Source organism: Melanotaenia boesemani, chromosome 16, assembly GCF_017639745.1.
Source record: "Melanotaenia boesemani isolate fMelBoe1 chromosome 16, fMelBoe1.pri, whole genome shotgun sequence".
Lineage (NCBI taxonomy): Eukaryota > Metazoa > Chordata > Actinopteri > Atheriniformes > Melanotaeniidae > Melanotaenia > Melanotaenia boesemani.
The window spans coordinates 16,055,231-16,083,216 of record NC_055697.1 but is presented as its reverse complement, the minus strand read 5'-3'; the positions used below and the strand labels follow the sequence as shown (position 1 = coordinate 16,083,216).

The 27,986-nt window shown below is 40.1% G+C and overlaps 2 protein-coding genes across 7 annotated transcripts; one reads left to right on the top strand and one right to left on the bottom strand.

Annotated features, from left to right (window-relative positions):
* On the top strand, positions 1-11,973 carry mapk8a (mitogen-activated protein kinase 8a). 3 transcript variants are annotated; one of them, XM_042009985.1, is made up of 12 exons: positions 1-188; positions 2,229-2,395; positions 2,654-2,783; positions 2,931-2,989; positions 3,092-3,230; positions 4,630-4,795; positions 5,559-5,630; positions 6,709-6,891; positions 7,013-7,137; positions 7,271-7,334; positions 7,941-8,018; positions 10,117-11,973. In XM_042009985.1, exons 1-12 carry the CDS (start codon positions 180-182, stop codon positions 10,290-10,292), a joined length of 1,368 nt encoding a protein of 455 aa, XP_041865919.1. In that variant the 5' UTR covers positions 1-179; the 3' UTR covers positions 10,293-11,973. The 3 variants fall into 3 exon arrangements, with proteins under 3 accessions (XP_041865919.1, XP_041865918.1, XP_041865920.1); XM_042009984.1 differs by lacking the exon at positions 5,559-5,630 and adding an exon at positions 5,079-5,150; XM_042009986.1 differs by lacking the exon at positions 5,559-5,630 and adding an exon at positions 5,079-5,150 and having other exon boundaries at positions 10,112-10,212.
* arhgap22 (Rho GTPase activating protein 22) lies at positions 11,281-27,916 on the bottom strand. Of its 4 annotated transcripts, none has more exons than XM_042009980.1 (11): positions 27,821-27,916; positions 27,480-27,579; positions 18,028-18,224; positions 16,703-16,790; positions 14,917-15,045; positions 14,572-14,782; positions 14,344-14,476; positions 14,190-14,263; positions 13,699-13,820; positions 12,603-13,596; positions 11,281-12,518 (listed from the first exon to the last, which is right to left on the bottom strand). In XM_042009980.1, the coding sequence occupies exons 1-11, from the start codon at positions 27,821-27,823 to the stop codon at positions 12,299-12,301; spliced, it is 2,271 nt and encodes a 756-aa protein (XP_041865914.1). In that variant the 5' UTR covers positions 27,824-27,916; the 3' UTR covers positions 11,281-12,298. The 4 variants fall into 4 exon arrangements, with proteins under 4 accessions (XP_041865914.1, XP_041865915.1, XP_041865916.1 ...); XM_042009981.1 differs by having other exon boundaries at positions 27,701-27,893; XM_042009982.1 differs by lacking the exons at positions 27,480-27,579; positions 27,821-27,916 and adding an exon at positions 21,654-21,990.
* Between the last annotated feature and the right edge of the window lie 70 nt (positions 27,917-27,986).

The window sequence follows — 27,986 nt, the reverse complement described above, 5'->3', positions numbered from 1 at the left end:
GCACAGCGCGTCCTGGCCTGTCAGTAGCAGACAGATGGAAACGTAGGCATTGAATTTGGTGAGGTCATGTATTTTTAAGTCGCATAACGGGATAAATCATTCCTGAGCGGCGGCATAAACAAATTGTCAGGCGCTACGGAACATTTCACCGCTAACAGGATCGATCGTTTCTTGATTTGATGATAGAGGTAAGATGAGGATTCACACCTTAGCTCCTCAGACGTGCTTATTGTTTGGCCGTGGGGGAGGGTCGTCTGTCGCTGGCTGCATGCTGCCACACCGGGGCTGTTGTGCTGCGTTGCAGCTCATCTTATATCAAATTTCCAGTTTATTCGTGTCGTTTTAATGTAATGCATCCACACACCCCGTTAACAGTGGTTAGAGGCTGATATAAGCGCCTTCAGCGCTTCAGCTGGGTTCCTCCGAACAGCGCTGTCATTGCTCGATACGGGTGCCATTATTATTACTGCGATGATGTCTTCTTGTGCAGTGTCCGGCCGGCTTAATCTGGCACGCACGATTGTTTTCCACACAATTATTTACTTGCCTGCCAACAGGACAACACGGCGGTTAGTGTGGTCAAGGTTAACCCACCCTGCCGTGGAGGAAAGGTGGATAATGTATCTATAGTGTTGCCTCAATCAGTGTCCGCCGATAATCTCCGCCTTGGAGATGTAGCGAGGCAGTTTCTATTTTTCGTCCTCTATCCTAGATTGGATGGGTGCACTGGAAATCAATGTCTCCAATTTGGATTGAGCAAAACAAGACCTTTTAGGATCAGATTTTTTTAAACTATTATTATAAATATAGCTGCTTGATATTTGCCCTTTATTTTTCCATCAGTTGATGAGTGATTTATTTTAATACTGGTTTGTTTGAATGTGATAAGCCTGTGTAACAACAAGAGCTGCATCATTTATTAAGTGGTTATATAAAGTTTTATGTGAGCATTTTGTGACCCACATATCTGAGAGCTTAACCACAGTTGTTAGTAGCTAAATTGTCCTTTTGGGTATGTACTTTGGAAGCCTGTAATGAAATCCTCAGACTGATGCTGCATGTTTACACACAACAAAAGGTGTGCTCATTAGAAAGCAGCGCTCTAGGAATGATCCAGCTCTATTTATGCTTTTACAGCAAGCATATTATAACTCCCTGCTGTCAAATCCATCCCCGGAGCTCAGGAGTACTGCAGAATGAGCTGTGTTCCCTGCAAATACTGCCGCTGACATAAAACTGCAATCTAAAAGTCTGCAATTGATTTAGAGGAATTTGTTGATGCAGCATGCGTTGTAAGCATTAATTCATGTTATCTCCCAGCAGGTGCATTAATATTAACACAGCATCTGACTAAGTAGGAATTTATGGCATTTTAAGATACCAAGAGACTACATATCTCAACCTTATCTGGCTTGATTCTCCTCATGGATAGCCACTACTGATAAAAAAAAAAATGGTTTGTGCTGTATGAGTAACACACAACTGTGCATTTCTACATACTCCCGAGTTATGATTGCTCGGACTGACTTCCTGTGTGTAATATAAAAAGAAGCAGCAAGTCTATTTTCATGTTGCGAGGGAGGTGAATGTTATGGACGTCTTTGTGACGTTGAAGGAACAGAAGGGGAGCTGACTCACTTCATTCTGGCAATTGCATCCCTCATATGGACTGTGTGTGTGGAGCTTGGGTGAGTGGAGAGGCTGGTTATGTAGCTTGTATAAAAATGGGAGAAAAGGAAGTTGTTTGATTATTTATTTATTTATTTATGAATTTCAGTTAATTTTGATGAACTAAAAGTAGAACATGGGTATGTATGTCATAAATGCAAATTGGCATCTCTGTGGTGTGTTTTAGTTGGGTCCACTGTAGCTTGCCGCAACCTGACCCAGTTATCATGTGTCTGTGGAGGACTTGCATGTAGAACTGAGCTGGAGTTCTGGGCTACACTCCAAACTCACGGGAATTATCACTGGGCTTGATTTTCCAAAGTGGCAGAGTCACTCAGGGAGTTATGTTTCATATGATGAAGTAGACCTATGTGTGGCCTGCTGTAATGCACAACTTATGATATCAAATCTTCCATCCATGTGTGTTTGCAGAGTTGCTGAGGTTGAAAACTGCAGTGCTTAAGTGTGAAGTGCAGCAGTGTCTTTTTTCCCTCCTAATCTGCTGTCTTGGCTGTAAAGGATTTCCTGAAAAAAAATTTACTGTTTTTCCTTCTTCTCAGTGGACATTTTTGGATGCACAGAAAGCATTAATTGAAGAATTTGCCATGAACAAAAACAAAAGAGAACGAGAGTTCTACAGCGTAGATGTTGGGGATTCAACATTCACAGTCCTGAAACGATACCAGAATCTAAGGCCCATTGGCTCAGGAGCACAGGGAATCGTCTGGTGAGTGTTTCAACCTTGTCTATGTTATGCTTAACAACTACATAAGGAAATGTAAGTTATCATTTCCAGGACATCACCAGAATATTACTGAGAATCAACAAGCATTTAATGCCATCTTCTGTTGGTGATGAAACTAAAATTAAGCTCGTAAATTAGGTGCTTTTGTGAAGGACAAACCTTAAGACTGTAGAACTGTTTTGTGTGACATATATAATTTGTGACCATGTCTTAAACTTACACGCTACCTTTATTCTTCAGCTCTGCTTACGACCAAGTCCTTGAAAGAAATGTTGCCATCAAGAAGCTGAGTCGGCCGTTTCAGAATCAAACCCATGCCAAGCGGGCGTACAGAGAGCTAGTCCTAATGAAATGTGTCAATCACAAAAATGTAAGTGTGCAGCTATTTAAAGATGACTTAGTATTTGAAACTGGCAGAATATCAATGCTATTTGTTTGCTTAAAGTCTTTATAAATTAATTGTTAAAAAAATAAACACAACCGCATAATTTTAATTGATTTAATTTTATACCCACAGATTATTGGCCTATTAAATGTATTTACTCCACAAAAATCATTGGAAGAATTCCAGGATGTGTAAGTAACTAGAAATAATATGAGGTGTGACTTAAACTGGACTCCATATGTTTTCTTAAAATGGTTTCCAGCCAGAATTTTGAGCTGTTTTTGTTCTGTCAGATACTTGGTGATGGAGCTGATGGATGCCAACCTGTGCCAGGTCATTCAAATGGAGCTGGATCATGAGAGGTTGTCATATCTGCTCTATCAGATGTTGTGTGGTATCAAACACCTCCATGCTGCTGGCATCATTCACAGGGTAAGCAGAAGCTGGCCAGGAAAAAACTACCTAATGAAAGGCCAGTGTCCTGAAGGGTGAAGTCCTGAACTGTTAGAGCTCCTGTGATACATGACACTGGAGTGTAAGAGCAACAGTCAATTGGCACAATGTTAGGGGGGTGAATATAGTTCTTTAATTGCCAGTAAAATATGTTATTATAGGGATTTCAGGTAAAACCATAAATAAAAATGTGCTTAACTCAGAGCAGGCATTGGTGACAAACTGCCCTTGAAGAAACCACAGAATGTCTTGCAGATTTTTTTTTAAATTGATATTAGCTGACACAGACTCCATATTGACTGTGGCAGGTAAATTCATCATTTTTTATCATGCATTTAGCACTATTGGTCTGTCTGTTTGTTTGTTCGCGACATAACCTAAAAAGTTATGTATGGATTTTGATTAAATTTTCAGGAAATCTTAGAAATGGAGTAAGAAACAAGTGATTAGATTTTAGAGGTAATCTGAATCACCGCCTGGATCCAGGAATATTTTAAATGATTCTTTACTATGGGGCAGTAGGGATAATTTTCACATTAGAGTTTCTAACTTAAAAATAATGCCCACAATCATTTGCCAAAAAAAAAAAAAAAAAAAAAAGTAAAGAAAATACAATGACTTGGCAGAGGTCTGTACTCTCTGAGTGCTTCTAGTCTTCATATGGATCAGTTACTAGAAGGGCACTCAGAGCGCTCATCCTCCACCAAGGCCAATGTTTTTCATTTATCCACACTCCAACTCTCCAGCAAGTATAATGAAATTCTGCTTGGTCATCTTGCTGACACACCAACAAGCTACTGATCGTCTCAGTAATGTGTAATTCTTAACTGTGCCATTAGTGCCAGAAACACACAGCTGTGAGCATCTTAAAACAAATGATATCGCAGCAAGAATGAAATTTCATTAATGATAAAAGATTGATAAAGGTAAGTCATTAAAAAAATGTATTTGTAACAAAAAATTATTTTTGTAAGGGAATGTGAGATTTTCAAAAGGTTGTTATTGCTTGATGTATTGAAAGAAACTCCCAACAAATATTCTGTACTGATAAAAGCCAGCTGCTTTGTCTGGGATGAGGAGGAAAAAAAACATCAATAAGCAAATTTTTACTGCATAGAAACATGGAGGGGGAAACTCCAGTGAATTAGCTGATAGTGTTATACTGCATTTATTGACTAACTCTTACAGTGACTTAAGACAAGTAAGTTGGTTGATTTGTCGTAATTTGAGTTCCATTGCGTTTCACATTGGTAATTAAGGGGTTTTCTTTCTTTGTCACAGACCTTTTATATTAAACCTTTTACATAAATGAAGTCTTTGCTTCTTACTGACATAATAAACAGAACAAACTCACAGTCCTCTCCTTGCTCCTCTGTAGGACCTCAAGCCCAGTAATATAGTTGTCAAGTCTGATTGTACACTGAAGATTTTGGACTTTGGTTTGGCTCGGACAGCCGCCACAGGCCTGCTGATGACACCATACGTAGTTACTCGGTACTACAGAGCACCAGAAGTTATCCTGGGCATGGGCTACCAAGCTAATGGTGAGTCATTATCTTAATATTTAATCTGCCACTGACCAAAGCAACCTTATCATTGTTGATTGTAATTGCACAAAAATGAACTGTTACAATATACTATAAAACCCGTTTTGGATTTTTATGTCTGATCTGTTGTATCTTCGACTCAGAAACCTTAAGGGACATATTTCTGTTAACACTGTCAGCTGCATGGTGACATGCTCACTAACCTTTTATATGTGAATAACCTGTTGTTGTGCATTCCTCACTTCTTATCAACTTTGTTCATTGCATTCAACTTCACTAGTGGACATATGGTCAGTGGGCTGCATTCTGGCAGAAATGGTCCGTCATAAAATCCTATTCCCAGGAAGGGACTGTATCCTTGTGTCTGTTAAATGCTTCCTCTCGGTTAACTGTGCCAGTTTTTGTAACATCTTTGTGCCTCTGTCAGATTTTTTTCCTGCTCTGTTCTGTTTCTGGCCGCAGTTTGTTCCAGGCTACAGGGAAGTGACATTATACTGTTAACGACTGTTTGATTTGAAGCAGTTGGGAAGTTATGGGCTGTACACTGTCATCAGCATGTTGCTTGTTTTTATCTGTTCAACAGTGATCTCTCTTTCTCGCTCTCTCTCTCATATCTGCTTGTTGCTGCATGGTTTTCATTATCACTCCTGTCATTTTGTTTGCATTTCTCTTACTTCATTTGTTTATTTGTCCTCTTTTTTTTCTCCTCACCATTTTATTTGCATGACCATCTCCCTGCCATCTTAATGTCCACCTCCAGTGGATGTATGGTCAGTGGGCTGCATAGTGGCTGAGATGATCAGGGGAAGTGTGTTGTTCCCCGGCACTGATCGTATCCTTCCCCATCACTGATCACCATGTCATCACTTCATTTGTTGTGAGGAGATCCACCACCATCCCAAGCATTCTTCTGTGTCTCTCCTATTCCACCCATCCGACTCCATAACCTACATTCTTGCTCCACTGCACCCATCTTTTGTGAAAAACGTAATTAGTTATTAAATGAAAGTAGTTACTGAGAGAGTATACAAATAGTTAAGGTTTAGTTTCATCACAATGCAGTTGTGGTTAGGTTTGTAAACTATAGTTTATATAATTTTATATCTCCATGAATATAGCCTTGAACATTTTCAGACATACATACAATCCCTAAAAGTGACAGAAAACCCATTAAAAAGTAGAAAAAAATAATATTAAAATATTACACCCTGTCGTTTCATTTATTGATGAAATTGATACAATATTACAAGGTATGGAAAAGTTGAAGGAAGTATGCATATTTAACAAAATGTTCATACCATCAGTTATACATGGTGGTGGTAGTAACATGGTTTGGGGTTAGTTTTGTTGCATCCAGGCCGCAGCATTGAATTATGATTATTAATTTTAAAAGAAAACATAAGAACATTGTTCTTTGAACTGAATCTTAACAGAGATAAAAAAAAACACATGTTCTACATATGAGTGGTGAAGGTCCTGGCCATAATCTAATAGGATTGATTTCTCAGTGAGCAGGCAATGTGAGAATGCCCTCCAGGTTTCTCCAGAGTTTAAGCTATTCTTGACAAAAGAATGTGCAGAAATTCTTAATAAGCAGTTTCCACATATTTTGGCTGCCCCACACAGATGTGTAACATTGGATCATTATGCTCAGTAAATAATTAGGTTTAGGACTGATGTTTTGCCATTGTCATTATTATCTATGCATATAAGGAACTTAAAATGGTTCACAATCTATCAAGCACCACTGTAGATCATGTAGTCTTGGTGTGTTTGTGTCTGTATGTGGACAAAAGGAGAGCTGCTGGTGCGTGGACTAGAAAGTTAAATGTCATGCTGCCCTTATGGTGTGTAACTGTATCTTTGTGTGCTTGTGTAAGGCCTTTTTTACCTTAACATTTCTACTTCAGACATCGACCAGTGGAACAAAGTAATTGAGCAGCTAGGCACTCCATCTCAGGATTTTCTAATGAAGCTGAATCAGTCGGTTAGAACGTATGTAGAAAACCGGCCACGCTATGCTGGATACAGCTTTGAGAAACTCTTCCCAGATGTGCTCTTCCCTGCCGACTCTGATCACAACAAACTGAAAGGTAGTGTTTCTTGTGTTATCAAATCATAAACTAAAAAATCTTAAAGTCATTAATCGTACCAAGTCCACAGCCGTGTGATTAATAGCTCTGCAACTTATCTGTTTGTTGCATCTCCCCTCAGCAAGCCAAGCCAGAGATCTCTTATCCAAGATGTTAGTGATTGATGCATCGAAGCGTATCTCTGTAGATGAAGCCCTGCAGCATCCTTATATTAATGTTTGGTATGATCCAGCTGAAGTGGAAGCTGTAAGTGGTTCACTGATTCTACTACATGATCCATGACTGTGTGACATAGGATTGCATTGCATCACTTGAAGTGGAAAGTTGGCATTGCTCCTGTACCACTAGGGTGCCATTCAAGCCATTTTCTCTTTCTCAGCCCCCTCCAAAGATCTCAGACAAACAGCTGGACGAGAGAGAGCATACTGTGGAGGAGTGGAAAGGTTAGACAGCATATCAAGCTCCTTAACACTACACTCAACATTTCACATCACACTATCATCTAAAGTGTATTATTAACCAATCTGGCACTCACTTGGCATGCACAAATTAGCCAATATTCAAGATTTTAGATCTTCATTCACTCAAAAAAAAAAAAAAAACTAGTAGAAGAATATAATTGCATTGCTTTTGCAACTTTAAAACACAAAGTCAGATAAAAGTAAACTTTTATAGCTGGACTTTGATTTCAAGCTAACAAACACGCCAGCTAATCTGTTAAACAAAACCTGTAAGTTAGTGTTTCCACTCGGGGGGAACCTGATTCTTTTAAGCATAGGAGAGACTTGTGATTGTGAATAAATATCACTTTCAGTCGTTCAGCAAGATGAGCTCATCCTAACGCCTGCTGGGTGATAATGACCCCTCACTCATATTTAGAAGGGTCACACCAGCTGGTCCAAAGCCGAAATGTAATGCTGTTTGGACTGAACAGCATGCAATACATCCCGACTATACAGAAAAATTTAGGACACTCTTTAATACACGTATCAATGATTATTCCTTGTGTCCTCACCATGACTTCACATTTTGCTTGGTTTTATTTGCAGAGCTAATTTACAAAGAAGTGAGTGAATGGGAGGAGTTGACGAAGAATGGCGTGATAAGAGGCCAGCCATCTCCTTTAGGTGAGTAATCATTATGACATTAGGAGATAAGAAGATAAAAGGCTAAATTACAATAAATCAATAGGAATCTGTTTGTCAGAGACACATGTGAAGTATTTATCAGAGGCTCTATGTAGGTGTGTCATCAGAATGTTTGGTTTCACAAGTTTGTGAAACTTGATGCAAAATAATGACCTGAAATCATTTGAGTAAGGAGAAGAATAATACCATGCCCAATAAATGGCTGAAATGCTAACAAAATGTCTATTGTTACATAAGAACCTGAAAAGTTGGGATGCAGTCACTTAATGGGACAAGTTGCCTGTTTGAGAGCCTAAGTTAGCTATTGGTTTGCATTCTAGTATGGTTGACTAAGGGCCTAATTATACTTGTACAAGGTATCTGTCTGTTTTACTCTTAGTTCTAGCATGCAAGTTTTTTTTCCTTCAATGTCAGATGGACAAACAAGTAGTCCTCCAAAAACCAAACAGCATGTTTGGAGATGAAGCTACACGTTGATTAAATGCTGATTGGCTGAACCAGTAAAAGACCAACAAAAGTACTCTATAGTTGACAACAACTTAAGTTCATTGCAAAAAGAGAGCCGAAAGCAATGAATAGCAAAGATGTGCAGATGAAAAGCAAAGACAGCTCATGTGTCATCACAAAGAAGATCTTTATGCACTTTGACTTCTGTCTTTACCACAACAGAGCAAAGCTAAAGCACCCTCGACAACACCAGCACAACTAAAAGTAGCCCACAACTCAGATTGTTCCACATATACAGTATCTCCTTTTGGCTTTAAGGGGCAGCAAAACCCTATCACTTGAAGATGTGTATTTGTGAAGCCCTAACATGGAGAGCATACAAAAATATGTTCAAGCATTCAAGCGATTGCAAGCACTGTATAATGCTTGAGCATGTGTTTGCAGCCTGTCAGCTTTGGGGTCTTTTAAATCTGTTGTTGTCGGCGCTCTTGTGGCCCAAGCTAACTTTCAACCAATCAGCCTTTGATCAAGCCTTCATGCTGTTAGCTTTTTTAAGGACTGCACATTAGTCCATTTGGATGGAAAAAGATACCATTTACGGGGCAAAGAAAAGCACAGATGGATACCTCCAATCCAGTTTATCATCAAGAACCATCAAATTTTACACAACCCACACTTTTCACATAGTTTTGTGAAACATACATTTGTTTTATGCAGTATCAAAAAAATGATCATGGACTGCTTACTTAATGGACTAGATTTCATTTAAGGTTAGGGCTTGTTTGCTGTCTGATAACAGAAACAGTAAAAAATATCATGAATTTGGTGGTCATGTGACCACAGAATAGAAAACAAGACACTAATGGAAAGATTTTATGCTTTTTTTTTTACAAGCTGACACCATTTATTAAGGTTTTATGGAAATATACATGACATATTTTGTTCAAAATAATACAGTACAGACCCATTTTTGTATCCATTCAATTGAAATCATTCAGTGAGATCATTTTAGGGGTGTGGAGTGGCACATGAGTACTTTGCTCATCTCTTCCTCAGGCCTGCTTCTTTTGAGGTCTGTAGTATTTACAATGCTAACACTATGTAGTTACACTATGAGCAGTAAAACCTGAAAGCTTAGACACCAAACTGATGAAGAAAATAAATATTGACTGGTATCTTTTTTTTTCCCTCAAATACTTATGAATTCCTCATTTTCAGTTCAGCCATGGACAGTTGTTAGGTTTTGACACTTCAGCTTTTGGTCACAGACATGGAAAAAGTATTTTCATTTATTTTTTCTTTGTGATATGTTCCATTTAAACTGAACCAATAGAAATATAGTTTGTGCAGTCCCTGTTAATTTCTCCATAGAGGGGGGGGGTTGTCTCAAAAAATCAAATAGCTATAGACATGGTTAATGCTACACAAACTGGGCAATGCACAAACTGGGGGCAAGCTGACTGCCACTAGTCCTCATAATGGCTATGGACAAGGACTTGAAATTGACCCTTTTTTAAAACAAACTGCATTTAAGGTGCTTAACATGCAACTACTGAACACTCATTATAAAATGTCAGTATTCTGTGTATTTCAATGACACCTATGCGTTGATGTGTTTTTCGCAGCACAGGTGCAGCAGTGATCAACAGCCCTCCTCAGCCAACGTCCTCCTCATCCTCGGCCAACGATGTTTCATCCATGTCCACAGAACCGAGCGATCCCAGCAGTGACCCCACTATGGCCTCTGAAACAGACAGCAGCTTGGACAGTCACACCTCTCTGGGTGCGCTGGCCTGCTGCAGATAATGTACATCCACACACACGAAAGCAAACCTTCTCTTCATCAGTTCATGTGATGGGGACGGGTTAAATGGAACTCTTGTTAGTTTGTAGAGCTGCGCTTTTTAATGTACAGTTTGTTTTTATGTTGATTTCTTCCTGAATTACAACTGCTGTAAATTATTGTGGTCTGAAATTGTATCATTACTGTATTTTTGCTGCAAAGAATCAAAGGTATGTTCTGATGTGAAACTGTGACGTATGTCATGAAAGAAAGGGATCTGAGTATACTTTACACATTGCTGCGATTTTTTTTTAGCGGTTGCTAAAAATCCTAATACTGTACTCTTAGCACTGCAATATCATGGTGAGTTTTTTTATGTAATTTTTTTTTAACATTTGAAATAATCTACATTAACTCTTCAAGTAGATTTTAGCACACTTTACCTTGGACTGAAACAGAATTGGATGATTCTTGTAGAAAGAAGCCCTTAACTTATCCAAGTTAATATTTCTTTTTTCTAGTCATGTCAGTGTGAGTGTTTTAACAAGTAATCCCAATGGTCTGTTACCCTGAATGAATTTAGTTTTTTACTGTAGCGTACTGTACACTGACTGTCTGTAGGTGATAGTTTGTTGAATGAGTGACAACAGGTTGAATGTGAAGTGAAAAGAAGTGTTGATCAGACATGAGCCTAAAAACACTGATTATTGGCCATGCCACAGACTGGAATGAGTGCTGTAATTGGGGACTGCTACCAGAGACTAATTTTATTTTAGTCACTTTATCTTTTTAAGGTATTCTGTTAGCAGCAGTCCGATATTAATAGTATTTCATTTAAGTGCCCTTATTCAGTTCCGTTATTAATTTTTTTTATTCTTCTCTGTGGCAGACGCTGCTGTCTTCTGTGATGCGTCTGAGTTCTACCTCGCACATGCACACATTATTGAAGATAGAGTTTCATGGCACAGCTCTTTTGAAAGAAAAGCAAAGTCGATTGTTCTCTTTGTTTTATGATATTTATTTCAAGCTAAGAGGCATCTATTGTATGTAATGTACATCTCATTCAAAGGTACTATTTATACACATTTTGTTTCTTTTTTTTGTGTTGTATATTTCATGAATAACTAGTCAGTGGTCAATCTGTACATTTTACTATAGATGTATGTATGTTTACTGAGAATCAGGAAACAGGTATTTGTCACCTGTCATGGTAACCTTTGGATGTATTTGATGTCTCAAATTCCTGAACTGTCCTTTTGCCCTTTAATGGTTGGGCACTCCAGGCAGTAACCCTTTAGAATCAACTCCCAGAATGCACTTTGGGGATTGTGACGCATGTCCTGACCCTTTCATGGCCACATCTCAACTGACTGTTGTGACTTCCCCTTCATGTGATTATCCTCTCGATCTCCTAAAAGATAGAACCAATAGAATAGACTTACGCATGAGTTTTCCCGTTGCAATAGTGCAGGTAAATTTTAAAGAAAATCATTCAGCACCACTGGGATAACGTTGCAGTCTTCTGAGACTTTGCCCAAACGCTGTCAGCAAAGAGTTAAAATTGTGTGGTAGGTTTTGGAAAGGCCAGTTGTGTGAATTTTAGCCTTTGGGTCTGAAATTGCCTCACTAACAGACCAGTTATTCAGTATACATCAGAAATGAAAACTACCTTCAACTCCAGTGAATAAAAGAGTTGAATTTTAATGTCTCACTTTGTTCTTTCTTTTACGTTCAAGAATGAATGTACTTTGTGTGAATGGAGATACAACATGTTATCCACAATGACTGGTCTTTTTGGGAGGAATTTAGTGAGTAAATAAACTGATTTATGGAATGATGAAATTAAAGGTCCTTGGTCCAAAAGAGTTCTTGTTTGGCACCTGTATTGGTCACAGTAGGCACAGGACTGACATATTAAAGAGGGCAAGATGGGAATTAGCACTAGAGGTATTTGGTCTTAAAAGCTTTGGGGCTGGTCTTCCCAGTGGCTGAGTTCCTCTAGGACCAGATGAAGGCAGGTTGGTCTGGTCTAGTGGGCCCGTGTTGTTCCTGTTGTCAGATCTCCAAGTGTCTTGAAGAATTCCTCCATCTCTTGCTGTAGTAGGACATTTCGATTTTCTGCATCCTGATGTGCCCGCTCTGAGTTCCTGAGTCGGATCTCCAGCATGTGGAACTTCTTCCTCTCCTGGTCTAGTTCCTCTTCAAGGCGGTTTACCTGGGACTGGTATTTAGAACAGGACTCCTCCAACCTAAAAGAAGAGGAGTTAATAAATTACACTTAATGCAGATTTTTTAAAAGCTGGTTATATGAGAAACAATTGACTCAGTCTTACCTGCGAATGCAGGTTTCATAGCTCATTCGCTGTTGTTTCAGCTCCTGCTTTAGTTGTGTCAACATCCTTGTAAAATCTTCATTTGCTTCTGTAACATCCTCCTCATTACCACTTGCACTGTGGTCCAGAGTATTTATACTGCCCCTCACATCTTTGGGTCCCTCTTGACTCTGTTCTAATTTCATTTCCTTATCATTTCCCTCAGGCTCTGATAAAGGGATTTCAAAAGACGTCCAGATGGACGAGTTATCAGCAGGCAAGCTTAAGCTAAAAGGGGCAACATTGTCATAGGCAGACAGTCTGTGGGATTGGTGGAGGACTTTGTTAGACAGCGATGTTTGAGAAGTGTCCTCATCAGAGTCTCTCTGTGAGTCCCTAAGTGAAAGAGTGGTTTCTTTAAGAGAGAGGGTTGAATCCTTTAGAGACAAAGTAGAGTCTTTCACTTTTTCACCAGATGACGTGGTGCGCTTGTGAGCTCGGAGAGATGATAGCCCATTCATCAGCCAGTTGCTCCCACCAGCTGCTGACACATCCCCAGCTGAGCCTCCTATTTTCCCCCTCTGCCCTACAGAGGCTGCACTGCCCTTGAAGGAGCACCTCCAAGAGGGCAGGGCTTTAGACTGTTTACTGGGGCTAACAGCTACTTCACTTCCTCCTTCAGTTTTACTGTCTGCTTTTTCATCAACTCTTTCATCTGTCTGACTTTTATCTTTCCTATCCATCTGACTTTCCTCAACCTTTTCAGGTGAAAAAGGACTTGATGTAGTCTGCTTACTGTCTGTAGGACGCATGGAGGATTGGGGAATTTCTTGAGTGGTTTTGGAGGTTACACCTGAGGAAGGCATAGGGTCAGTATCTTCTTGTGAAACCCATTCTACTTTGCAGCGTTGGAGCTCCGGCCTGTGTGGGCTTTTAGATCTGGGCTCCTTGTGTGGGTAAAGTCTGGAGTGTTCACTGATCAGCACAGTCATAAGATGCTGCACCTGTGAACTTCCTGTTTATAATGACAAACATAAAAAGGTGCTTGAGATGTAGAAGTAATATTTTGTTACAAAATTGCTTCAAATGAACATATGTTGGACATATAATCTCCAACCCTCCATCATGGTAACAGGATCCTCCACTCTGGGCCGAAGGATGTTAGGTCCAAACACAGTGGCCAGGTTCTGAACACTCATCTTATTGTCACTGGAGTGCCACTGAACCTCATCAAGAAATCTGACAACACCAAAAACAATTACACAAAACATCAATATTTCAATCAGTACAGCGCCACCTAAATGTGATTTTTCATTCAGTGAGATCAAAATGATTGATAAAAACGGTTGAATCATGATGGTGGCTACTGTGTGGGCTCAGTGTGTAATATTTATAGACATGCAGAAGGCAGGGAGGGCATGCATTGGATAATGTCACTTCCTCTGATGTTGAGGATGTTGGTGTATTGAATGTTATTTTGTTAGTTTTAAGACTGACAACCCTGAATTGGAAGTTAGTTAAGATGAAAGCAGCAATAATTAAACCCATCAGTCACATAAGAGACCATCACTGAATTAAACAGTTATTTACACAACATAGTTCACTTACTTGCAGATGTATTTAAGGAGGTTGTAATTGACCTGAGGAAGGGATTTCACCTGTTTACTTAGTTCTGTGATTGCCTTGAATGGAAAAAAAGGCATTGTTATTACCCAAACAAGAGTCTGAAAAACATCAAAAAAAGTCTATAGCAGACAATTACCATTTCTTTATCCTTGGTGAGAAGCTGAGCACAAGAGAGAAACTGTGTATATTTGGAGAAAGGGACTATAGGCTCTGGGAGCTCTCTTATATACAACTTTAGCAGTGATGCCACTGTGTGGACATCAGTGGAACTATAAGAGAAAAATCAAACACTCATTTTAGAAAAATATCCCACTCAGGTAAAGGCTTGGCTAGCTACAGAAAATGCCCCCTTCTGCTGCCTCACCTGTCAAACACTGGCTTTTCACCACGGTCAAAGGCATCCTGCAGCTCTCGAACATGATTGGTCTGTCCAGGGGCCCTGAAAAGGCCCTCTTCCTTGAGTCCATGTTCCCGTATAAAGCATGCACACTGTTCAACCAACACAGGCACTGTTCTCTGTGGGTTACACTGGGCCTCATATGACATTGTTTCCTCAAGATGTTGTCCAAAAACACCTGCAGCCACACAACACACAACTAGTCAGGTTACATATAGCTCAATATTTCTTTTGCATACCCAGGACTTTAAAGTCCTATCTTTAAAGCATGCAGAAACTGCACTCATGTGTGCATATGTTAGAAAATCTCACCTCCTCCAAGTGGAGCCCATATAGCTCTACGGATGGCTCTGACCCATTCTTCCATGTCACTCTGTGAGTTGGCCATCAGCAGTAATGATTCGTGGCTTATGCCAGTTCGATCCTTTTCTCCAGACCCCCCTGAAAACACAGCCATACCTAATTTCTCCCTGGATCAGTATGGCAAAATGACCAACAAATCTCAAAACCAAGTAAAGATATCAAAATATATTGCACTTGTGCAAACGATTTCATATCAGTATTAGCAGAATTACTGTATTGTTTGTAAACAAGTAAACTACAGATAGCAGACCTGTGTTTTCAATAACCTTATCAGCTTGAGCATCCCTGTGAAGTACAAAGACACAGCCATGCAGCTCTGCCTTTCTTTCCTCTGAGTGCTCAGCTTGAGCTCACCCTGTTTGACATTTAAGTTTGACATTTAGCTTATTTCAGAAGAGCTTTGATGACACTATAGGAAATTTATTCCTTTCAAGTGACTTAGTGAACAATTTTTTGAAGCACCAACCAATTTTAGATTTAAAAGGATATAAAATCTTAAAAAAAAAAACAAAACAAACAAAAAAAAAAAAACGAACAAAAAACAAACATTATTCTCACTTATTGCTCTAATTATCTTTTTTCACAACAAACCTAAAAAAACACAGCTTTTGAAAGAAGGTTTTATAAGGGTTCTTTGTGATTCATAACTAATGCAGGTATTACTCTATAGCAGTACCTGCATTAGTTACTTAGTCCCGCACTGTGGTGGATAGTGTGCAGTGAGTGAAAGAAACAACCCAGAAAAAGTAGTGCTCCCTGGAGACAGCAGCAACTGCACCACGCCTCTCACTCAGCTGCAGTTCTCTCTCTGTCCAGGCCTTTTTCTTTAGTCCATTTCCATCTTTATATTTTATTGACGAAATGACTCCATCTTAATCATTAAACATGTTAAGAGTATTTTTGCATGTTAACTTGTTTATTGCAAGTTGATTTTCAAGGCAGACACTGTGTGTTTTGCATATATTTATATATAACAAGATATACAGTATTGCATAAAATATATAATGATAATGACTATAATGATAAGAACAGCAGCAATGAATGATGTTGTTATTGAGCCCTCAAACTGAGGTAATCAGATCCTTTCTGCTTTTCTTTATATTTCATGCATGCATGCATTGACTTCAGTTTTACTTCCATTCATCACTGATTACGAAGATATGACCTACTGTCCGTTTAGTGCCATTATAATTTTTAGCAAAAACACATACACTACAGTTATAGTGAAAAATTTACACTTATGTTGAACATGGCTATGGCAGCACTGGACTTTCCCAATTGTACAATGAGCTGGAGAAGCCCTTTCGTGATGACACAAAAAAACAAGCAGAAAAGAGGTTAAAATACATAATGAAAAATTTTGCACCCATTAATTAATAATATATTTTCAAAATCCAATAACTAATTAATAAAAGGACTGCAAGGTAGTGTGGTGGTTAGGTTCTTGGAGCAAATCTCACCTGGGGCCTTTCTGTATGGAATTTGCATGTCTGAGTTCTCTTCAGGTACTCTAAATTCTTCCCATAGTCCAAAAATACCAATATAGATTGATCGATGTTAATAAATTCTCCCTAGGAGTGAATGTGAGTGGTTGTTTGTCTCTGTGTTGGCCCTTCAGTGGACCGGTGACCTGGTTAGAGTGTACCCTTCCTCTTGCCCAGCTGGGATAGGCTCAAGTATCATGTGATTAAAAATGACCTCCCTACACCACAGAGCTACCACTATGCTTGCTCACCTGGAACAATTTCAAAAAGATGGCGACCAGGCTCATCCTGATTGGCAGGCACCTCATTGACCTGGCTACCCTGAAGTGGAATGCAACCCTGTTGGAAAAAAAACAGAAGAAGGTGTGAGATAGACTGAAAGGCAGGCAGTGGGTCTGGACTTAGACGTGCAGCGCATGTTAAAATTATAGAGTTGTAAGTACACTGGACTCTGGGCAGTTGTCCAACAGAGGGAAGTAATGATGATGGAGGGAAGGATGACTCAGTAAAACACCTCCTCATCTACTTACTGTATCCCTCTGGCGGTTCCGGAGGTACTTGCATTTCTGATGCTTCCAGCAAAGAGAGGGTCAAATGTCAACTACTAAGTGCTTATTGTTGCACAACCAAAGGGGAGCTAGTTGCCACATTATTAGTGTGTGTGTCAAGGCAATAACAAAAGCAATGACCTTGATGGAATGTGTGGGATGTCTTAATGAAAGATTGTATGAAGGGTGAATGAAAGAAGTCATAGTTGCAAGCTCATAATATTGTGTAGAATGAGCAGTTTTTAAAAGAAAAAAAAAACAAAACAAAAACAAACATGATTTACAACAGAAAAGTTGTGCTACACTTGAGAACTTAAACCTCAAAGAACAGAGAACACAACTGCCATGTTAAGAGTTGGGAATACTCTGTTTTAAAATAAACAAACAAAAAAAGTGCAAACATTAATTAGATAAACAACGACTGTAGCTCAGGAGAACATCAGAAAGTTGGTGGATCGATTCTAAACATGTAGTCTAAACTGACTACATGGTGAAGTATCCTTTGGCAAGACACTGAACTCCAATATATATGTGTATGTCCCCATATGTGTTTAGGGGTATGACTGTGTGTGGTAGATGAAAAAAAGGATGCATAGTGGTGTTTAGCATTGTGGCCTCACAGCTAGAAGGTCGCTGGTTCAAGCCTCAGCTGGGTAGTTGTTCGAACAGTGGTCTTTCTGTGTGAAGATAGTATGTGTGCATTCTCTCTGGTTTACTCTAATTGGTTACTCTAAATTCTACCTAAGGTAAGCAATGACTATAAGTGGTTGTTTCTCTGTGTTGACCCTGCAATATACTGGCAACCCGTCCAGAGTATTCCCTGCATCTCACCTGCTAACTGTGGGAATAGGCTCCAGCCCCCCCGTGACCCTGAAATGGGCTAAGTGGTATAGAAAATGACAGAATAAATAACCAGATAAATTCACAAAGAATTTAAATGTCTTAGGCTTTGAACCAAAATGAAGCCAAATATTCAAGAGCGCAGTCAGATATCATCTTTGTTCTACATATGTGTAATATTAATGCACCTGTGCCTTGCTTTCATCTTGGTCCTTGTAGAAGTACAGCGCTTCGGTCCTCAGGACGAACCAACGTAGTTGCCAGTTTTTCATGATACTCCGCTGCCTCTTCAACCAGCCCGCCTTCAGTGCTTTCTCCTGATCAAGAGGAGAGCAGGGCCTGGAGAGCCGAGACAACTCTCCCAACACCATGCTCTTTGACCGTGCTGCGTGGACACACACATCGAGATAAAATGACGGCTTATGGGATTAGAAACATCAGAAGGAGATAAGGAACTACAAATACATTATAGTAGGGTTGTAACTGTCTTTCTTGTTTTCATATTGATAGAAAAATTCAGAATCATTTTTCATAAGTCTTTTTTAAATCATATCTGTTCTATCTATTCCAGGACATTTATCTTTTTTTCAGATACTAATAAGTACATATAAAAGTACATTTCTCTACTGCAGAGTTTGAATTAGGCTACTGGACAGAGTGATTACATGTATGGATTATATATTAGCATTTGTATGCCAGGGGTACAGAGCTAAAACAGGGACAGTGGAACGATCCCTAGTGAGTTAAGACAGATAAACAGAAGACAGTGAGGGAGGAGAGAGAGAGGAATCAATGGTGCATTTTTTCCTGTTAATTGCATCCTGTATTCTGCTGAGGACAGCAGGGAAGGTATCTGTAAGGGCCTGGACTGAAATCTCTCTTTCCATTTCTCTCTCCCCTGTCTCCCTCACTCTTGCTTATCAGCTCTCTGTCTGAGACCTCATTTTATTTCTCCCTTTTCTGAATGTTCTGAATGCAGAGTCATGATTGCTGGGAAAGGAAAAGAGTACAGCATACATGGCTCAATTATTAAAAAACTGTCTCCCAACAGCAGAAGCAACCAGAGCAGAATCTATATTTAAAGCACACATGACCACAACTTGCACATCTTGATTAAACACACAGGAAATATCAAGGAGGTAGAAATATTAGGGTAAGATAATGTAATTGTAATGCTTTGAAAAATAATCTTACCCAAATTGCATTAGAATGTATAAACAATTACTAGGCCTGGATACGTCTAGTACATTCAAGTTTATGTTTTATGGGCTAACTGTCAATAAAAATAGGTGGAGGATGTATACAGATTAGGATAAAGTACATCCTAAAAAGAATAAAAAACCACCCACCCTGCTGGTTAACTATTTACTAGACAAATCTACAACAGCAAGATGGGTTATATTCAGTTAAAATAACATATATCAGCTTTAAGGCTGGGTTAAAAGTAACATATTAATGGGTTAAGTTATGGATTTTTAGTGTAAATGAGGCTAGTGGCAGCCTTTAGTAATAGTAGGAGTGCATGTACAGCTACATTAAGGTAATCTGCAGCTCAAATCATTCAGATGTTCCAAGTCAGGGTAAGGTCAGTCATGCATTTTCTCTGTAGGGTCAATATCAACAACCACTCATCTGAAAAACTATAAATCAGAAAGTCCTACGAGGGGAATGCTTTCCTCAGAGACTGTGATATGAAACATAATTAAGAGAATGATAAATCCTATGACAAATTCATCGATGAAGAACACAAATGTAAAGGTTCAACCTTTTTATCAAAACTAATCTTCACAGCAGTCAGTCCAAGACTAGGTGAAGTACTGCAGTTAAGCTGTAACACAAGTTATGTGGTAGCTTTTTAAACTGCTGAGTTTAGTAAGTTGTTCATTGGAGAGCACGTGCATGGGGAAGTTTGTGTGGTGAGCCCTCAGTCATATGCTGCTTCTATGATTTGGTCCTCAATCATAAAAACCACCTGCCTTCCATGTGGATGTACTGCTTCTAGAGTCATAGTAATACCCAAAAGATAAACCACAGAGAAGTAGGCTTAATCCTGCATTTGAACAGATCAAATAATGCTACATTTAAAGTAGAAAAGTAAAATTACACTGACATTATAAAACAAAATGAAGAATAAGATCCATAATGCAACTTAACTAGCCGGGATGTCCCTCTGTTTAAAACGAACCAGTGAATTCTCCAATTTTATTGAACTCTCAACAATTATCAAAGCAATATATCATTTTCATTTACAAAATACATTTTTATCAGCATATACATAAAACTAAAACAATGTTTTAATATTGTAATTAAGATAATGCAGCATCTTTTTGTGCTACAGTTTGGATTAGGTTTAACTGATGTAATCATGAGAAAATGACATCATGGCATGACACATTCCTACTGATCCTATTTTATCCACACATCTTTACCAAATCTGTTATCATTCACTCAAATGTTGTTTAGACCATTATTCAGGGGTCCAGTTATTTGGTTCTACAAATAACTTATATAGCTCTTCGCTCTTGGGATTCAATGATATCTAAGCTTCTTGGGCAGATCTAGCTCAGTGATGTTGAATTAGCCCTGAATTATGTTGCATAAAAGGGTCAGAGGAGAACAGAGCTGGGAATCTAATCAAAGGAGAATACCATTACAGCAAATGAGAGATGGCAAGTCCACAAGACGTGGCAAGAAAGCTAAAGTGGATACTGCACTCTCCACCTGAAGCTTTTTATCATCTTTTATGGTCTGATTTGTAATGCTGGTCTAGTTCTAACAAGAACAGCTAGATGACAAATGAAGCATCATGCCCAACTCAAGATGAACAAGACATTTTGAAGTGTATGCAAGCCAACAATTTGTTATATTGATGTTAGAAAGAGTTCAGAAATCCCTAACAGGTTTTATTTGTGGTCATGTTAAAATGTCTTTGAAGCAAAATCATGTGGATGCTCCATGTGATAAGGTAACAACTGTCTTCCTGTCAACCTGAAACAGCATGTGCCAGTTATCCAGCAAACCACCTGCTGCAAAGAGCAGAGCAAGTATTTTTACTCTGCATCATAATAACCTCAGTGGTAGGAGCTGTTCCCCTGATTTACAGCTTCCAAATTCATCTTCACACAGTCATGTGAGAGGTATGTATATGGTGAGTCCTGACTTTACTGATCAAAAATGGATTTTAACATGTATTAGAGGAACTATGTTTGACAGTCAGCTGTTGTGATTTACAAGAGTCTTGTGTTCCTCCCACCATGAGTCTGCCACCTGCCAAAACCTGCAACCAAGTCGGTAGGGTAAACCTTAAATAAACACAGGATGTAAGGCATTGTTGGAAGCAGAAATATATTTCCAGCAGCCATGTTTACTACAAGCCATCTCCAGCAGAATCAAATCTGCTAGGAATGAAGATAATCACTTGAGGGTGGCATGACGGATTACATCACCCAGTAGTAGAGCCTGTTAACTCTCATTGAGCACTAGGCACAACAGCTGAAGGCTCAGCTCAGATAATGCAAGGAAAGGCAGTAAAATGCTGGTAATAATCATCAGTATGCTGAATACCAGCATTAGTGTGCAGATTTAACTCCAGCATCACACTTTTACCCCTCTATGATGCCTTTTTCAATGAAAGCACAAACAGCAAACATTACTGATGATACTAAAAAGACAACATGACAGATGAAGCTCTGCAGAGACTGTGAGTGAAATTTAAAACGAAAGAAATAAAAAAAATAACGGAGGAGCAGGAATGATAAAAAGAGCACATACATTAGAAGAGAGATGGAGAAAAGGGAGGAGGGACTGTCCTTACCCCGGCGTGCCTGTTTTATCTTGGGGCTCAGCATGGTTACAGTTGCTGTGCTGCTCCCTCTCACAGAGACATGACTGCATCCCTCTGTTCACACACTATTTCTCACACACACGCACTCAGTGCCTCTCGCTGTTGCCTCGCCCTGTTACTCCTCATCCTCTCCCAGCATCTCTCACCCTTATCACAGTCTTGCATTTGGACTCTGGTTTCATTCTCAAAAGAACACACACTCACACTTACAAGCACTTAAGCATGCACTCTCCTTTTCCACCCCTCTTTCCTTTCATCTGACTCCGCGTCTCTGCCCCACCGGCCCAGCATGCTGTTGTTCTCTCATACTTAAAGCCCTGCCCACTCCCTCTCTGTCTCTCTGCTGCACACTCTCAGTATCAGTTTCTCACCTTCTATAAATATGACTAGCTGTGTGTCCTCTGTCTTGTCACCGATTTATTTCTACCACATATTCTTCACAATCCTCCCCTACTGCATACAATTTGATTATGGTCTCATCTGTATCTGAAGGAAAACCTCAGATCAATATATTTGAGTTAATGTAGCATGTTTACCTAACTCAAGGATGCAGAGTAAGGGGACATGACATTGCTCAGTCTGCATCTATAGCTGCATGCAAAGGTTGATGATGTAAATTTTGATCATTTATTTCTTATTTTAGTTTCTACAGTTACTTAAAAAAATAGTAAATTATGCTGAATGAAAGTAACCATTATATGCCCAAATGTGTAGGTACACAGTGTCCCACATACATAAAACACCTTCTCCTGCTTTACAGGCAAAAAGTTTTTCCATTTTTAGATTTTAAGCCATTTGCTTGGTGGGGTGGATAGGAATAGAAGCCATTTATCAAGCTCCTGAGATGTCTTGATTTTTTTAAGGCTTAACAATGATAAATGGGTCTTACTTAAAAACGTGTTCTGCGTTTCACTTATTCACACATGAAGTGCATCACATTCTATATGTAGGCCTACAGTACTTTTTCTCCATCATACAGACTTATTACATAGTATAAAGAAAATCTGGGTTTTGTGCCTTGAGAACACCTAAGCCACTGCTACCCCTGAAAAATTTAGTAGTGCCTTACAAATAGAAGTGTGCTCCTGTGTGGAAACGAAAACAACCAACTAGACTGTTAGTTTCTAAAGAAATCATGGGATTGCTGAAACGTGTCTATTGCAAACAGCTAAATGAAAAAAAAGCCAAATCTAAGCCGAGTCCTTCAAAGTGTCTTTAAACGGCTGGCAATGACAAAATGTCCATCAGTTGTCAGTTCTGAGTGAGTCGAGTTTGGAATATAAAATTACGTGAAACAATCTTTCTGACTCAGACCTAAAATGTAATCAAATAATAATCTCAAGCTGCCTGGGCGGGCCTGGGGGTGGTGGGCCGTGGGTCTGCCGCTGTCCCCATCCTCTCATTCCCCGTTAGGGGTGTGGGAGGGTGGGTACCTTCTAGGGTTGGTGGCGGCTCACTGGCTGTGGTCCCTGAGTGGCCCGGTCGTGGGGGGCGGCCTCTCCTGGCCTGTCTTGCCCTGGGGGGCCTCCTGGGGAGCGGGGGTGCCTAATGCCACTAGAGGCTCATCATCCAGAGGGAAGTTTGCTTCCCTCTGGACGTACATCCCCGGACTCCTCTTACTTCCCGCTCTCTCTGTCTCACACACACACACACACACGTAGGGAGTTGGGAGGCGTGGAGCCATGCGGGGTGGAACGGAGGAGACCATTCAGTGGTCTCCTTGGATGCACCCCGTGGCGACTCGCCTCTCAGTTTTAATTGCACCAAGACACCAAAACACAAGAAACACAACACACAAACAACACCTGGGGGGCATGGCATGCGGTGCATGTCTGGCGGGGCCACTTAGGTAGCCCGGATCCCAGCTCATTGCGGTCACTGCCCCTCAATTTTAATTGCACACAACACACACTACCTAAACAGTCAGGATCGGGGAGGGAGAGGGTATTGGGGACCTCTCACACCCCTGTTCCCCCTGTGTGTGGCCGGGGGCGGGTGGGGGGAGGTGGTTGCCCCGGGGTGGCTGCGCTGGTGGGCTGCTGGCTCTGTGGGTGTTGGGTCAAGGGGGGGTGCTTGGGGCTCGCTGTCCTCTGGTCCGCCTGGGGTGTCCCCCACGGGGCATGGTGGGTGGTTGTGTGTGGCATGACTGTGTGGTGGTGAGTGATTGTGGGTGTGGCATGGGGGAGGGTGAGAGTGTGGGGTTATATAGGGTGCAGGTGGGGAGTGGGGGGAGGGGGCCGACAGCACCCTGGTTTCCGGGGTGTGCGGCTGAAACATCGGGGTGTGTGCTGGCCTGCGCAGGGTGACTGTCTGGGGGGGCCTGGTCCTCCTAGGCATGTTGCAGGCCCTCTGCCTTTGGGGGGTGGGGCGGCCACCTCTGGGCTCCTGGGGCCCTGGGCCCTTCGCTTAGACTGCCCTGGGTAGCCGGTCCCTGGCGGGGCCGGCGGCTGCTGATCTTGGCCCACTGGAACCTGTGCCCCTGGACCATGGGGGGCTCTTGCTGGGGCTCTCCTCTGCCGCCCTTCGGGTGGGGCTGGAGTCATCTTCGTGGTGGGGTGGCTTGGGTTGGTGCTCCGGGTCTGCTGCTGGGGGCCCGGGCCTCTGGCCCTGGTCTGCCTCTGGCCTCCGTGGAGGCGTGGTCGCATTTGCATGATCTCACTCATCACTCTTCATCACTGATCACTCCTTGTTTCTCATGCTCTGAATGCTGACACAGTCACTGAGTTGTCCAGTGGGTTTTAAGTGATAATTATTTTATTTTATTTTTTTTTCCTGTGAGTTAGTATCTGGTCGCCGTTATGTCTTTTTGATTTGGTTATTATTTAAAAACTCTTAATGACTAGTTTTTTTCTGTGTGTATGTTTCTGCCTTTGTAAGAGTTGTAGGAAATTTTCTGGTGTGTTCATGTACAGGTGTAACAGTTTGTTGTTTGTTGTTTGGTGATGGTGTGGATTGAAGGGTCGTTTCCTTCTGTCTGTGATCTTTTTGTCTTCTTTCTTCTTTCCCTTTTGCTCTTTTTGATATTTTCCATCTTTTTCTGTCCCCTCCGGTCAGGTCCAGCAAGATTACATAGATTCCATGATTCAAAGTAAATAAATAAATAAATTAATCACATTATCAAGAGGAGCCTTATCCATAGGCCTCCCCTTGGCAGAGCAAATTTGTTCAGCACGACACAGCAACCAGATTATCATTTTGCTTGCTGTGATGCTGGACAGGACAGGTTAAAAAAAAAAAAAAAAAAAAAAAAAATCTCAAGCTGCTGCTTTTTAAGGTAAAACCATAACTCCTAAATCTGCGATTGTGTCCCTATGAGGACGTAACACTGCCTCTCTCATCAGTTTGATATTTGTCTTTCTAGTGTACAGAAATTAGGAAAACAGACTAATTAAAAAGAGTCACTTTTAGTTTTCACATAAACTACTTTTCAAAATTTTCATTTAGAATTTGCGAGGCAGGTGGTGGTATTTCTGTCATTTGGAGTCTTAGATCACAAAGTATAGTCTCTTCATGAGGTTTTTTTGTTGTTGTTACTCTAGCCCAGAGTATAACTGTGCATTCAGCTCAGGCAAGGACTTTAAACAACATGTCTTTGAGAAAAGTCATAGCACTTTTTGCAATACCTTGCCTTTCCTTTAGTCATCTGAATGGCGTTTCTAAAAGACACATATCAGCAAGTAACAATGTGGAACTAGGATTGAAGTACACAACAAAGTTTGTATAATCCTATAAAAACATAATAACAAAACAGAAAACACAAGACAACATTTCAGAAAATATTACATTCCCATAACAGAAAATACTGGATGTATTCTCTGAATCGCTGAGTTTTATAAAATGTTGTTTTTCTGTTTCATTGTATTGTTTGATACATTGTCTTTTTTGTTGTTTTTAATTTACTTTTTTAATAATATGCTTCTCTTTTTGGTTGTCTTATGTATTGTCTTTTATTAGGCCACAGTACCTCTTCTTGTAAAGCAGTACACCATTAAGCTTCAACAATCTTTATGAAATGACTACTGCAGAGCCTGATAAATTCTTGCAGCAAGACTCAAAAACTATTTCCTCCGCTCCTTAAAGCAACTGACTTACAATCTGAAAATGAAGATAAAAAACACATTCATTTAAACTGTTTGGAGTATTGTGCAAGAATATATCATATATGGCAATTAAGGTGAATTCAAGGTAAAACCCTGTTAAAGGAATAAAAATTCCGATCAGATTAAATGCTTTCTGGGCAGAAAGGCAAAACCCCCACATGACTGCAAAGAGCCAGCAGGGAGGCTTCACAGACAAAGGAGTGGTCATGCATCACTCTACATAGCATAAACAGAGTCTGCATAAATGAGTCATTACGAAAAAAAAACAAACAAACAAAAAAAAAAAAACATGAAAAACTGATCCTTAATCGCAACATCCATCAGTATCATTAACATTGCCTGGAGAAGGCAAGGAGAAGCATTCACTGAAACCTTGCCAACTGTGAAGCATGAGGTTGCAAATATTTTTCTGCAAGGCAGTGTGGTGATCAGAGTTATAGATAAACGGCAGTTCTAAATGACTGCAAATTCTGCATGCAAATAGAGTTGGTTAGGAAACTAAACCTAAGGGAATATCCCTACAAAAGAATGGTCAAAAACAGACTTTAAAATCCACAACGAAGAGCTTTTCAGATGCCTCTCTCAAGTCTCCAGGCTTGAATATGTGAGGAGATATTTAACCATTTATTGGGCAACTTAAATTTTTAACCATAGGAAAGAGTGTTATTATAATATTGGAGGATATTACAAAACTTTATAACTTCTTTTCTAAAATAACTAAAGTTATACAGATGTAAGCGGTCTGTACACACAGTTTTCTCAAACTTTTATGCTGAAGACTGATCTCAGTGAAGCAGCTGGGATGTCTTTGATGACTGATGTGGAGAACTCTGTGTGATTCTATGATTTCATGAACTAGCATGCAGAGCCATTTTATATATCCAATGATGTGCACAAATATGATCATTTGTCCAATAAAGTGTTAACAAGCAGTGTGTGCAAGCAAACTAAGATTAAAAAGAAGTGATCTGCAAGGAAAAGTGGATGAAAAATCCTGAAGTGACAATGAAAAGAATTAATTTCTGACAACAGAAAAGAGATTGTATGTAAACTGAGATATAAACTAAAGGTTGATTAATACTGACTAGCAGATATACAAACTTTTATCTCATTTTTAAACTCTGAAGTTAAAAAGCAACAGAGCATTTACATGTAAAGAAAAACTCATTTTTGATCCGCTGCTCAAACTTTTGCATCCAACAGTATAATCTATTACAGATGTATGGCAGGGGTAATCCATTTGGTCTGTCATGTGCAGTGTACACCACTTATGTTCAGTCGCCTGACTCACTCGGGCTAAGATTTACAGTCTGAAGCTAAATGCCATACTTCTCAGCCACTCTGTAATCTGTGGACAAAACCACAACACTCAAGGGTGTGATGTTCTTCTTCCTACTCAGTCTGGTCGGGTTGTAGTGGATGTGATAAAACAGATAAATGCTGTTTGAGAGACTGGATGGCACTAAAATGTAACACAGAGAAACTGATAAGAAAGTTGACTGAGGTTTCTAAGCTTACAAAACAATGAATAACAGATTTGGCTGAGCAATTATTATACGTTTTCTTAGAGCTTTTTGGAAATAAGGGCTTATTAGCATGAGACCTCCAACAGCCAGCCAGTCTGATATGACCAAATAAGTCACCTTGCTTGTCACAGTGATCTAAACTACAAAACAAGCTAAACTCTGAGCCTTACCTGCAAGTTCCTTTGGTTTGTTATAGATTTGAAGTGTCTTAGATGGCTTCATGGTACCGAACCTGTCTGTGTAACATATTCTTCTCCACTGGGGCCATTTCTAGAGCCACAGCACACACACAAGCAAAGTCAGGACCTAAACAGTGAAGACACTGAAACCTCAGTCCTCCACTTAACACAAAATCCCTTAGGAACAAATTGAATGACCTTCACATACTCACAGAGAAGGGAGCACAATGGTTGCCATCATTAGCATGAATGACATATGCTTGGGGAATGCTGATGTAAACAGACTCTTACAGAAGGAAGGGAGTACAAAAAGTCATGCGAGTATTACTTGCCATATAATCTTGAATGGGCTGACCAGACAACCCTTGGTCTGAAAGCAGAATCTCGGCGCAGTTAAAGAAAGAATCATGTAGTCCCAGAGAGCTGCTCTGATAATAGGTAGTTTTTCAAATAAATCAAAGACAGCTGCGTGACGCTTGCAAGATGGGCTGAATCCTC